This window comes from Pinus tabuliformis, chromosome 4_1 (assembly GCF_031772625.1).
Source record: "Pinus tabuliformis cultivar Carrire ecotype Pingquan chromosome 4_1, CPIR1, whole genome shotgun sequence".
Classification (NCBI taxonomy): domain Eukaryota; kingdom Viridiplantae; phylum Streptophyta; class Pinopsida; order Pinales; family Pinaceae; genus Pinus; species Pinus tabuliformis.
In genome coordinates this window covers 980,525,239-980,539,961 of record NC_142303.1, presented here as the reverse complement: position 1 = coordinate 980,539,961, position 14,723 = coordinate 980,525,239, and the positions used below count along the sequence as shown (strand labels likewise).

At 37.6% G+C, this 14,723-nt stretch overlaps 2 protein-coding genes across 2 annotated transcripts in view; one reads left to right on the top strand and one right to left on the bottom strand.

Moving 5' to 3' along the window:
- Nucleotides 1–14,723, bottom strand: part of LOC149179410 (universal stress protein A-like protein) — a 151,692-nt gene that overhangs the window by 15,124 nt on the left and 121,845 nt on the right. The window lies entirely within an intron of this gene.
- Nucleotides 4,433–6,506, top strand: LOC149179411 (uncharacterized). Its single transcript, XM_089420652.1, has 2 exons — nt 4,433–5,627; nt 5,738–6,506. Exons 1-2 carry the CDS (start codon nt 4,451–4,453, stop codon nt 6,331–6,333), a joined length of 1,773 nt encoding a protein of 590 aa, XP_089276778.1. The 5' UTR covers nt 4,433–4,450; the 3' UTR covers nt 6,334–6,506.

Below are 14,723 nucleotides of genomic sequence, written 5' to 3'. Positions count from 1 at the left end.
ACGTTTTCCCAAAGAGACATACTGCTTTGTAATAGATCCAATTGCTCAAGAACAATCAATAAATTTCCACATCAAGGAAGCAGGTTTTCCTTGTTGGGTTTCCTGAGAAAACAAGTGTGTCAATTTGTGTGATGTGTTTTTATTTATCTACTGTTTTTATTCCGCTACTTATGAATTGTCAAGAAACATTATATCTTGGTGAAAGTAAACTAGTTTTCAATTTTCAGTTATTCATCTAAGTAGTTGTGGAGTTTCATGGAAATTTAACATTAATTTCTCTTACGCACATACGTTTATGTATGGATGAGTGATTTTCAAACCCAACTAGTTCATCACTTTTAAGAGTCACCGCATTCATTGATGCCACTAAATCCAACATACAATTGTGATGCAAAAGAGACATTTACTATGTTGTAGGAAATGCCCCCCAACCTAGCATACCCATAACAAAAACACCCAAAAATGCCAAAATGATGCTAGTTGTATTGTACAAATTTTCACGATTTGGAAATGCCATACAGCACAGTCGGTGATGTTTCAGCCCAATCCACCCCATTTCGGCGCAAATTCACGACAATTTTTCCTTGTTCATGCTTGTTACCCATCTTTCAGTCAGGGTAGATATGAGTATATTCAGTTTGAGCAACACCATTGTAAGCCCAAGGAATGTAAGTCTAAAGCCTTATAAAAGTCCTATGTGATAATCTTTTTGTGAGAGTGTCATAGATCCCCAATGTGTGGACGATCGTGGTCGGTCTTCTTAGCTTCATTTCCATGGTGCTTCATTTGATGGCATTGCTGACATCCCCCTAGTAGGAAATAATTCCCTGCTTTGATGGGCATCCTTATGTCCTTGGGTGCTATGCAATCATTTTGGAGGTTGATCTATTAGGATTCATGATTAATGGGACCACTCAGTGTCTAGCCTTGTAAAGGTGATCGCTTATTGTACTTTTCCCTTGCATTATTCTTCATTATGCCATTCTCACATTTTCCAATATTTTGTAGTTCCTGAGGCAGTGTGTGGATCTCAACGCATAGGTTCCCGAGGGGTCATCAATCAAAGTGCTTAGATGAAGTAGAAAAATTTCTACTTACCATGCCCCTTGAATTTTTTCCAAAATGGTGATCCGGGAGCAAGATATGCTCACTCAAAGAGTGTCATCCTACTTTTAGGGGGCACATGGGACTTCCAAAGGCATTTTGAAGGGTGCTTCTTGGTCAAATGGGGCAAGTGAGCAGTCGATTGGCATCTACATTTTTTTTGGTACAAAATCCAAGTTCTAGGTTTCCCTTGGTCCAAAAGTTCCTTTGAATGAGTTGGAGGGCTCTGCTAGCCCCACACATTTGGCCAACCCCCTAGAAAAGCAAGCCCCAAGTGTAGATCTCCAACATCCTTGATTGCTTGAAAAATATGGAACTTGGGTTTTGTAGCAAAAAGTTTGTAGATGCCAACAGATTGCTCACTTGTCCCATTTGACTAAGAATCAGCCTCCAAAATGCCTTTGAATGTCCCACATGCCCCCTAAAAGTAGAACATCCCTCTTTAACTGAGCATATCTTCCTCTTGGATCACCATTTCTGAAAAAATCCAAGGGGAAGTAGAAATTTTGTTGCTTCATCTGAGTACTTTGACTGATCTGATTTTTAATCCCAACAAGCTTGAGATGGATTTTATGCTTCAAAAGTTAGTCAAACCACTTCTGGAAGTAAGAAAATCAAAGAGGATTTGGAAGATGTGCCTTTGCAAGCCAAAATCCCCTTGAAAAGGGTTTGTTTACCTTGTAGCAAGTAGCTATAATTTTGTTGCATATTTGCTACACCTTTCTTGGGCTAATTGGATAAGTATTTGTAGCAAGATCCAAGTGCCAAACTAGCTTTAAAATGAAAAATCAAGCACAAGTTAGTGAAATTATGTTTGTTTTTATTTATTTTTCTGATTTTTTTGTTAGTTCAGCACTTGGGTTTCGCTAAAAAAACTTATCCAATTGGCCCAAGAAAGGTATAGCCATTCATTCTGTGCAAATAAGGTTTCTATTTATCAAAACAAGCTGCTTTCCAAGGGTTTTAAAGTCTGCAACAACAAGTTACAATCACCTGCTACAAGGTAAAAAAACCCTTTTCGAGGGGATTTTCAACTCCAACAGTATATCTTCCCAATACTCTTTGATTTTCTTGCTCCCAAAATTAATTTGAATGTTATTTGAAGCAAAAAGTCCATCCCAATCTTGTTGGCATCAAAAATCAACAAAGAATAAAATCTGGATTATCACCCTACTGGGAATTTTGACCCTAAAATTAAGTGTTATATTTCAGATTTGAATATCTCAAGGAACAATCAGTATTTTGAGGTGTGTGTAGGCTCAGTCGAAACATATTTCAAAGTAATAACACTTCCAACCCATAGCCACACTTCATTCGCATATTTTTAGGCTTGTGGGCGGCTTGGAAGTGGGCCCTAGCCTGTTGGTCCTGCGTTTTTCTGCAGAAATTCAGACTTACAGGTCTAGAACAGCAAAGAAAAGAAATGTTTACAGCCATATACTAAAGGCATAATCAAGGGTAATCAACTCTCAATTGATAAGGGCTGTCTTACACTAGATTTGGTGCATTTTCAAAGATTTATTCATTGTTTTATTGAGTGTTTTGATTGCTGGCCTGTTATTTTCTGCTTTATAATATTGTCTTCAGACAGGTAATCATTTAAACTAACTCCTAAACTCCATCACTCAATAGAGATTTATAAGAACCGATCTACTGATCTTGTGGTGGAGTGTTTTATTTGTGTAGGGAAGCCTCCTGCGACATTTTAGGAGTTGGCCTAAAGAGTGGGGACTCATGCCAAGGTCATAGTAGGCATTTGTCTTGTGGTGTGCCATTTTAGTGTCTTTCCAGACCTTTGCAAGACCGCTAATCCATGTGGTAACAAGACCAACTCAATTGCCCAAGAAGGCCATGGGGTCCTTCTATGGCCAAAAGAAACTTAATATATCACTAAAATTTATCTCTAACCACTCCACAGACTAATTAATTGCATAGTTTTAAAAACCGTTCCGGTCCAACCGGTTACCGGCCTAACCGGCCGGTTGGGAGGCTCACCGGTCAGAACCGGTGAAAAAACCCGGTTTACAGCACCCTTTGCCCGGAAAATTGCCCTAACCGGTAAAAACCGGCCGGTTTAGGGCGGAACCGGCCGGTTTATTGCTAACCGGCCGGTTCCGTCCTAAACCGGCCGGTTTATGGACAGGCCGTCGGTCAAGCAAAAAGCGCAGCGGTTTTTTGGAACTGAGGGCGGTTTAGGGGTTTTGGGGGTGAGGGAAAGGGATTTTCCCTCCAAAAACACCCTCACACTTGCTATAAGACACCCCTCTCACTCTCATTTGTCTCACACAACTGATTTGGAGTGTTTGTGAGTGTTTGTGAGTTTGTTTGTGAGCTTGGAGAGTGTGGAGTTTTTGCTGAAGTAGTCATCTTGGAGTTGGAGTTGGAGCTATTTTGGAGATAGTGTGTAGCTGTCAGTGGAGTTGCCATCATCAAGAGGAGGCTAAGGGAGCTACTTTGCATTTCCAGGTAAGGATTTGCACTTGATAATTCCTCATTTGGGTCTGCTGTCCATGAATTATTTTTTTTGTGCTATAAACTTCTCACTTCAATGATCTATCATCTATGCTAAGCCTATGAACTCTCTAGCTCTATGCTATCAATTTTTGTAGCTTGCATGTGCATTTTTTTTCCTACATTTATCATTGGTTTTCCATGTTCCTTAGCTGCAATTTTTTTTTTAAATGGCAGATTTCTTTGCAAATTGTTATTATTTCAAGCAAACATGGCTCCAAAAGGAAAGGACAGTGCATGGGTTCATTGTGATGTAATTGAGGGAAAAATGATATGCAAATTATGCCATAAATCTATTGGAGGTGGGGGTATTCTTAGGTTGAAACAACACTTGGCTGGGGTAAGAGGCCAAGTAAAGCCATGTGATGCACCAAAAGAACTGTTAGGTCCTATTAGGGCAGAATACATTGCCAAGCTTGAAAAATTTTATGAGGATAAGGCTAGGGAGAAGGCCATCCAAGATGAAATTGCAAGGAAGAGGGAATTAATGGAAGCCATGAATCTTATGAAAGAGAGTGGGTATGATGATTATGAGATTCAAGACTCCACTTCTATCCCTTCCACCAATGACCCCTTTCACTATGTTCATCCTTCTGTTGGAGTTGGCCAACCATCAAAAGGAGCAAAGAGACCAAACATCCAAAGTTATTTCTCATCTTCTGCCAACATTGCCTCTTCTAAATCTAATCCCACTTCCTCCCAGCCAAGTTCTCAACCCACTTTGGATCAGCATTGGAAAAAACAATGCAAAGAAACTTCTCACCAATACATTGCTAGATGGTGGTATGATTCAAATATCCCATTTAATGCTGCTCGCTCACCTTATTACCAAGCTATGTGGGACTCTGTTATAGCTGCAGGAAAGGGCTTCAAAGGCCCTAGTATGCATGACTTGAGGGGAGCTCTTTTGCAAAAAGAGATATCTTCCATTGATGAGTATTTGGCTGAGTTTAGAGAGTCATGGGTCAAAACAGGTTGTTCCATTATGTCAGATGGATGGACCGATGGAAAGAACCGCACTATCATTAATTTCCTTGTTTCTTGCCCTCAAGGAACCATGTTTTTGAAATCAGTTGATGCATCTGATAGGGTAAAGGATGCAAGCCTTCTATTTGAGCTTTTGGATAACATTATTCAGGAAGTTGGGGAGCAGCATGTTGTGCAGGTCATCACTGATAATGCCTCAAACTATGTTCTTGCTGGAAAGATGCTTGAGGCCAAATATAACACCATATTTTGGACTCCATGTGCTGCACATTGCATAGACCTCATGCTTGAGGATATAGGCAAGGTGGAGTGGGTAAAAAACATTGTAGAGCATGCCAAGTGCATTACAAAATACATTTACAACCACTCATGGGTATTGAGCCTAATGAGGAAACACACTGGAGGCAAAGAGCTTGTTAGGCCTGCAATTACGAGATTTGCAACTCACTTCCTCACGTTGCAATGTCTCAATGGTCAACATAGAAACTTGCAGAAAATGTTTTCCTCTGATGAATGGTCTGAATCTCGGTGGGCTCGTAGACCAGATGGAAAAGACACCAAAAAGAAAGTGTTAGACACTTATTTTTGGAAAAGGTCTGTAGAGCTTGTGAAAATTACCGAGCCCCTTGTTAAGGTGCTAAGGTTGGTGGATGGGGAAAGATTGGCCATGGGCTACATTTATGAAGCTATGGATCAGGCAAAGGAGCAGATACGGGCAGCTTACAATGACAGGTTAGCTAAATATGGCCGTATATGGGAGATCATTGATAACAGATGGAACAATCAACTCCATCGTCCTATACATGCAGCCGGGTATTTTTTGAACCCAAGGTATCACTATAAAAATCGGCTAGGAGATCAGCATGATGGGGAGGTCAGAGCTGGATTGATTGATTGCTTGGAGCGCATGGTCCCTAACCATGTAGACCAGTTGGATATACATAGACAGCTTACTATTTTCAATCAAGCAAGTGGTACTTTTGGCAAAAACTTGGCAAAGATGGCAAGAGATGTGGACCAACCAGGTAAGCAATTCCAATTTCCATTTTGTTTTTCATTTCAAGTTAAAATTGTTTACGTTCTTTACAATTCAAATTATAAACTAAGTTACTAATTATTGTCTTTTTCTTTGCAGCACATTGGTGGGAGTCATTTGGTGGCCAGTGTCCTCAATTGCAAAGGTTTGCAATTAGAGTCCTCAGTCAAACTTGCAGTGCTTCAGGTTGTGAGCGCAATTGGTCTGTTTTTGAGCGCATACACACGAAGAAGAGAAACCGTTTGGAACAAAAACGGTTAAATGATCTTGTTTTTGTGCAATACAACCTTCGACTGAGGAGGAACCAAATGATGAGCAAATCACCTGATCTAGATCCCATTGTGTTGGACGATATTGATCCAACATCAGAATGGGTGGAGGAGACTGAAGATCCTGTGTTTGAGGCTGATTTTGATATCGACATGGCTTTAGCGGAGGATGAGGCAGATTATGTGGCGGCATCAGAACCAGGATCAGTAGCGGCATCAAGGAAAGGCAAGGAACCAATGGAAGGCACTAGTCGTGCAGGTCGAAAAACTCGTGCTTCCATTAGGTCCACTTCTATTGTCATTGGTGGCATTGATACTAATGTTGCAGATGAGGCAGAGGCATCCTCAGACTCTGAACCAGATGATGTCTATGTAGCTCCTGATGATGATCCTGTGTCTAGTAGTGGTGATGGACTTGATGATTGATCATGTGTACACTGTAGACTTGTAGTAGGCCAATGGCCTCATAGCTTGCAGCATTGTTTTTGGACTTTATAGGCCATTTAGAGCCTCATTTCTTATGTATTTTTCTATTTTGTCGATGATATGTATTGCACTCGGTGCCATTTTGATATATTCACCTTTGCATGGTATATAAATGAGCAAACTTTGCATATTTTGTCTCTATTGGCTTGGAATCATGGTTTTACATCTTAAAAATAGTTTTGTTTCATTAAAAATTAATTATTTAATGTATTTTTTAAAAATCGGTTCGTTTAGACCAAACCAGTCCCGGTTAGACCGGTTCCGGTCGGTAAACCGGTTCATTAGGTGGACCGGTCCGGTCACCGGTTCCGGTTTTAAAAACACTGATTAATTGCCTCTTCTTCCAATCCACAATATAGTTCTACTAGACAAGCATCTTGTTCTATTTTTGTTGATGAAGATGAGTATGAGGATTATTGGGACATGCAATTGTACTTGTCTTTAGCTCATGTTTTATTTCATTTTCAGCACATACAGCCTCGTGTATAAGGGCTGATTTTGGAATCTTCAATGTGTAGCCTCATGCATAAAGGCTAATTTTGGATTTTTGCATCATGTAATCAACTATGGGAGTTAATATAGACATGGTTTTCCTTATAAAATATCATTATTTGTCTCATTCTTTTTTCTTGCAAGATAATGTGCTATTTGTTAAAAATTATACATACATACATGCATAGATACATATATATATATATGACCATTTTTGTAGGGGTCGCATTTCCAAGTGTACCCATTTCGAAAACTTCCAGACATTTCCATGTTTCATACAACTTAGGTCATTTATAACCAAGTTTATGTAGAAAGGAGCATAACCACCATTCGTTCTACCCTGATTCATGTCCTAAAAAATCATGGGACAATCTTCATTTACATCATCTTTGTTTAAGAATATCTTCAAATTCTCCTTAAACAAGATTTTAGCTGACTCAAGGAGAGGAACTAGAATCTTTATCTTGGTCAACTCACTTACCAAATCAATGCCAAATCAATGTTCAAATCAAAGTCAAGAATCATACATTGATTCCCTAAAGAGGAGCCTTGAGTAGCCTTCTCTAAAGTAACAAGCCGATCACTACTTTGAGATTTATTAAAGGTTGGTTTCCCAGACCATGGCTTCTAAACACCAACAAGATTTCTCTTTTGGTATGTATTCAAACTTATTTCTCTTGTTATCTGTCTTAGCTCTTCCTGAGAAGGCATGGGACCATACATCTTTTTAAGTTATCTGATTTTATACTTTTTCCCTTGATTTGCTTCAAGGACATAGCAAAAGGCTTGCCTTGAAGACTACAAATGTAATCTTCCTCATTAATATAGTTAAGACTATTGCAGGTATTTGACCCACCATTAGCCATTGCTCCATTAATATCTAATGTTGGACATGATCCTTCATCATGTAAATCTTGTCATTTCCTACACCATGGAAAATGCTCTTCGTTAATCATATTTGGTGGATTTAAAGGAATTGAAAGCCTCTAATCTTGAAGTTGTCTATTTCTATCCCATCCTATATTTCTTCTCTAAAACTAATTTTGAAGACTCCTTTCCAACTGAAGGAACTTATTGTTTGTCACTATTTGTTGTTCGTTAAGGGATTTAGTAAGTTCCTTCAATGTTTCTGTCAAGGTAGGCATGGCATCAAGAACTAGATTTCTTGAATTTGGAGTTCTTGGTTTAGTTTCATATTTAAAAGTTGATGCCCTAGAAGAACAAGATAGATCCACTTTACCCATGGCAATAGAGTTCTCTTCTAGCTGACTAGTCATATCTTGAACTACCTTAAGGGTACTTGAGGACTCGTCTTTTAAGTAAAACCGAAATTCTCTTTGAAAGCATTAGTGTGGTACAACAAAATAGCTTGATTCTTTGGCTTTATATATTGTGGTAGCTTATCCAAGAACTTTGGAATCTGAAAATTGAACTCCCTTACTGTTCCATTCTCCTTTTTCTTTATTTCATGGATTTCATTAGTTAGAACTCTTCCATCTTTTTTTACATCCTATTGTTCCATGAATGCATCTCTAAAAGAATCCCAAGTCTCGATGCCACTATCATCAAGGTTCTTGAACCACATTCTAACTTCTTCTTCTCATGAAAGGGGAAAATGTTTCATCACTACATCTTCAGGGTTGTCTTTTATTTCATGCTCTTCCAACACATCCTGGAATTTTTCAATCTGTTCCATAGTTGTTATCACATTGTTTCCTAAAAATTTGGGAAGCCATTTACCGTATTTTTTAGGCATGTCATGTAGAGCTCCTTGGATAGCTGAGAGATCCAATGCCATGTACAGATTGCTCTTCCATGAAGCCAAGCCTACTCTAGGGTTTGGTTGCTTGGAAGAGTCAAGGAATAGGCTTCTTCTATCATGAAGGATTTCAAGGCTTTCCTTGAGTGAAGATTGAGAAACATTTTTAATTATTATTTTATAGACCTTTTCCAGATCAACAAATCTGGGAAAAAGTCTTTGAGATGAACTCCTTGGAAGTATCTCTTACATGTACCTTCTTCTTGTGGAGTTACCAAATGAGTTTTTACAATGTATCTTCAAAGATTGACTCATGAAGTGTAATATTCTTGATTTGGGCAATGGAATTTGTCACTGACAATGGCAACATGGTGCGGTCACCCACTATCACCACAATGACCCACTCCTACACCTCCGGATGGTTGCTTACCAACTCAAGGGGTGAAACCCTAGACACTAAGTCTTTAATGGCATAATATGAATGAAGGGGACTTCAAGGAACCTAGTGAAAATCTGGTTTTGTGATGGTATAAAACTATTAATTTCAGATTTATCAAAACAAAAAATGAACCTATAAAATATAGTGAAATTGAAGTTTTTTAGGTTCAATTGGAGTCTGGATTATAAGCTAAATTACTGCTGTAAATTCCAGATTAATTACAAATCAAAAGAGTCTAAAAAAGGATAATAAAAACAATGGTTTTATTGGCTTAAGGACAAATCTGATTTTATGGATCAGTTAATAATATATTTCATATTTGAGGACAGCCAAAAAGGAGTCTTTGGCTTGAAAAAGGAGATCAAAGAAAACTGATTTTTCTATATAATTTTCAGATCTCAAAACAACCTACAAATTAGTGCATTTGAGCTTTAAGGAGTGAAATATAACTTTGGATTTTGACATTCATTTGCTTCAAATTTCAAAACAGAAAAGTATGATATAAAGATTATGATTTAAAGAAGGTTAAAAAACAAGACTAGTGTGTAAAAAAAAATATTGGGCGAATGAATAACAAGATATTTTGATGGGCTTTTTCCTATGGAATAAGAGTAATCTAAAATCAAAATGACCATTTTCCAAAACCATTATATGGCTGTCCTAGAATGAATAAAATGGTTTTGATGGTTCTAATAAAGAAGATTATCCAATACATCAAAAGGGTATCCTTGCTACTATGACAAGAAAAATTCCAGCTACTTCACACCAAGAAATATGACATTCGTTTAACATTTTCCAGGAGCAAGCATATAACATTTAGATGGAAATGACTCACACATAAACTATACAAGTAAAGAACAAATTTACCTTGTTAGAAGCCCTCTTGTTGTACTTGAAGAAACCAAAATGGCAACATCCCACTTCAGCAATACAACTCCAAAGACATAAACCTCAAGCTCCTAAGCAGCTTCAAATTAGAAGTTATAGTCTCAAGTGCTTCCACAGGCTTTCAACAACCATTATGATAGGTGGAGCTCATCTTTTATAGATGAAGAGCTCAAAACATCCTCCAATAAAATAATAATATCCATCCTAAAAACATAGATCTATTCTAGGAAAACATAAACAAGTAATATCCATCCATCTAACTAAATGAACAAGTCAAACAAGTAATATTATACGAGTGGCTATGCCACATGTACAAATCTTTGAGCATGTGAGCTCCATTAGGTAGCGCACACCGTAATATGAATATAAGAAGATGCCAAAGGCAAGTCACTCCACAAGCTATATCTCAAAAATTGTGCAAAGCACCATTTAAGGCCACATAGGAGGAGATCATCTTTTATAGCTAAAGAGCTCAAAACCTCCTCTAATAAAATAATAAGATCCATCCTAAAACCCTAGATCTACTCTAGGAAACATAAACAAGTAATATCCGTCTAACTCACTCAATGGATAAGTCAAACAAGAAATAATATATGAGTAGCTATGATGAATGTACAAATCTCCAAGCATGTGAGCTCCATTAGGTGGGGCACACCCTAATATGACCATCAGAAGGTGTCAAAGGCAAGTCACTCCACAAACTATATCTCAAAATTTGTGCAAAGTGCCATTTAAGGCCACATGTCTGAGTCTCCCAAGTATGATGTGTGGCTTGTTGGGGCATTCTCCAAGGCATAGCCACCTTCTAGAACTCTCCAAGACAAGTCACTCCACAATCCATATCTCAAAAATTATGCAATGCAGCCATTTAAGGGCACATGTGTGAGTCTCCGGAGCGCCATATGTGGCTCATCGGGGCATTCTCCAAGGAATAACCACCTTCTATAGTAGTGCAACAACTCAATTTGAGCAAAAAGAGTCAAACAATCATCAATCCAGATGTCAAGGAAGTTACATATCTAGCTAACAACCAAGAAGAGGGAACAACCCCAACAACTAGTAGCAAAATAACATAAAGTAAGTGAGTGCCTCGACATATGTGCCAAACAAGATGAGTGCTACACCTAATATCCAATTCCACATCAAATAGTCTAAAACAAGTATGAAATCAAGCCCAATAAGCTACAATGCTCATGCTACAAGCCTTCATCTAGTCAAACCAAGTTCAAAATAGCCACTAAAACACTATAATCAATCTCAACATGTGTGCACAAAGGGAGCACTCCTCTAAAGACTATAGTCCTCATCATAATAAAGTGCATGAAATGTCAATAAGCTCCAAATAGCCTAGGTCGCTCACAAATGAGGTTCAAACCAGTGAAACATGAATCTCCGATCACTCGCGATTAATCACGAGTCAAACTCTGCTCTTCCCTTAAACGATCCGATTCAACTCTGGGCGAGTCAAACTCGTGTTGACCGAGTTTGACTCGTGGTCAACACAAGTTTGACTCGTGGCCAACGCGAGTTTGACTCGTGGTCAAACGCGAGTTTGACTCGCGACTCACCGATTAATTGCGATTTAGGCGACTGAGGCGATTTTCAGCCCTCGACACGGTGAGCATAGGTTTTAACTTTTAGGGTTGCCACATTGTTCCAGCGTGGTTTAGTTAGGCTAAAAATTAAACGCTAGTTCGTAACTCACTTCTCACTGCTCAGGTCCGGAAACTCATACACCGAGAAGGTAATAAAGGCATGGTTTCAGTTTCAGTTTACTGCACGTAATAGAGACGTAGTGTGCGGTGTGCTCTGTCAAAGATTTCAGTAGAAAACTATTATCGTTTCATTTCAATAGAAATCAAGAGATTTCAGTTACTGCTTTTTAACTGATTAGTATGCAATATTTTATAAACTTTTAGAAGTAGGATTCTTCTGGTGCTATTTAGTCACTAGTTAGGAGTCAGTGCTCAATACTTTGGATCATGTTTGGACTCGTAACATATATGAGATACTTATTCATTCATGATATTTTGGACATCTATTGCTATTATGCATTGTTTGGACATGGCGTTATTGAATATCAATGAAATTTATTTATTTTTATTCAATATGTGTGCATATCTTTATTTATTGAATTTACCGATTTTTCCCTGACTTTTTCACGATTTTTCCCCAATCCAATTAAAACTCTTCGCTCTTTTACCTCGTCGATTTGTTGCCGATTGCGAGTCTGGTAACATTGGTTCAAACCCACATCAAACCATAATAATGCCTGGAACCATTTGAAAAGGTGATGATGAACACATAAGAGAAGGGGTTAATGTGAGACGTACCCTCCTAACAAATCTAACAATGAAACCATCAACACAACTATGATATAGAGATTTCCATGCTAAATAAGATATAACCTCAAGACACCATCAAAATGTTGAATACCAAGCAATTGAAAACTCTACTAATACACAAGGATATGAACCAATCACTTTGCACTATCCACTTTTCTCTAGACAGTACACACCTAACCATTAAGCATTATTCAGTTCAATGGAACTATAATGGTAATGTGAAGACCATAAAAGTGCCCCTGGATCACACTACTCAACTATCTAAACATCTACAAGTATCTACTCACATATGGTAAGGTGCTTAGAAACCTACTCATACATCGTATTGCTTAACACATTACAAAGTCCAAAGAGCATCACTAAGAACTCGTAGCAACCTCCATGTATTCGAAAAGATGTCTTGGGGATGTCCTCCTCCATCACTATTTGGTAATATCTTGAGCAAAGGTCCAATTTAGTGAAAAAATTGGCTCTAAGAATCTCATCCAAGGGATCATCAATAACTGGAATGGGAAATTTGTCTTTGATGGTCAATTGATTGAGAGCTCAGTAATCAAGACACCCACACCAACTACCTTCTTTCTTTAATATTGTTATCATACAAACTCACACTTTAGGAGAAAAAGTCTGAAAATCTCAAGTGTGGGGTGATACTAAGAGGGGGCCACTTTCACCTCACCAACCCTCTTCTACACTTCAGGCCAACTCTCCTCCAACCCAGGGGTGGTCTCCCCAGGTTAAGATTGCTAGGATTTGAAGGAAATGAAACCCCAGGTGTTATGAAGAGTAAACTCAACAAAATGCTTTTCAAATAATTTAGAATATCAAAAGTGATGTTATGACTAGATATATTTGCCTTTTCATTGGGCATATGGGGTCAACCAGGTCTCCCTTGAGAAGCTAAAGAATGGATATAGGGTGATAGCTAAGGTTGTCCACTACTAATCTTAAAACATCCTCCTACAGGATGATGACTAGGGTTGTCCACTACTAACCCTAGAAGATCCTCCTATGACTTTTACAAGCTCCAAGACAACTTCAAGGGAATGTTCTCCACTAGAACTTTTCCTAGGGTTTACAAGATAGGATCTATCCAAAAATAATACAAAGAGAATGCACCCTCACCACTAGATAAGCACATTTGTATTTAATACATTCAACAATTAAATCCATAGACTTGAGAAGAACAATATATATATATATATATATATATATAGAGAGAGAGAGAGAGAGAGAGAGAGAGAGAGTTTGTCCTTATGGATCAAGTATTTTGGATATTTTATTAGCGAGCCATATTTGGTTGTCAAATAAATACAAACCTATCAACATCACAATTGAAGAAGATGCCAAACCAATTGAAGTAAAAAGATATTTGAATGTTGCAGTACAAACAATGGAAATTCCAAGTGAGGATTCAATGACCAACCAAGCAACATCAGTGTGTGAAGAAAATCATATAAAGTGAAATAATAATAAGAATAAGAATTAAGTTTTGATTGATAGGATTAAAGGGTTTACAGGAAGTTTTGAAATAAAAAGGAGTGACTATAAATTATTTATACAAAGTAAGAAAAAAGGTATTATAAAATAATACCTAAAACCATAAAGTATTGAGTTAATGTGGAATATTATGGGGTTTTGGATGAAAACAAAATGGAGAAGAAGGAATATTTCCTAAACCTCTAAAAAAAATATGTTGACGCGTTACTTAGACTCAAAGGGACTCTTATAGGAAAGGATATTATTATTTATATTGTTGCTACTACAAATAATAATTATATTAGTACTAAATGTGCTAACCAATTAGTGATTCCTGAGTCAAATATAATTGAAAATATAAGTTTGTAGGATGAAAAACAATATGACATAAGCAATTTACAACTAAATATTGGAGATTATACTTTTGCATCACAATTCACTATTGCATCCTTATTTTGTGATGACAGTGACATAATTCTAGGTTAAACCTGGATGGAAACACTATGGTCCTTCATCTTCCACATGAAGAAGGTTTAGTTCTCTTACAAGAATAAGAAGAAAACATTATAGGTTGTTCCTTTGGAATCAATTCAGTAACATCAGAAGATCTTAACAATATTTTAAAAGTAATCCATCAAGATAATCTAAAACCGCTACAAAAGATGCAAACAGAATTTCTCACCTCGAGAGCCACAGTCAAAAGCTTATCACACATATTAAGAAGATAAAAGGTGAAAAGAAGTCGTTGGAAAACGAATTAGAACAATTTATAAAGAAGGAAGCATAAAAGTCTTCAAATAGAAAAATCCATGTTGAAGAGAAGGGAATAAATACAAACCCAATCAACATCACAACTAAAGAAGAGGCCAAGCCAATTGAAGTAAAAACATATTCAAATGTTGCGGTACAAACAATGGAAATTCCGAGC

What these genes read in the sequence shown, in the direction of transcription:
- LOC149179411 (XM_089420652.1), top strand. Translation starts at nt 4,451, where the DNA reads ATGTGGGACTCTGTTATAGCTGCAGGAAAGGGCTTCAAAGGCCCTAGT. An exon ending in AAGAGATGTGGACCAACCAG is followed by an intron (nt 5,628 to 5,737) that starts GTAAGCAATTCC and finishes TTTTCTTTGCAG; the next exon opens with CACATTGGTGGGAGTCATTT.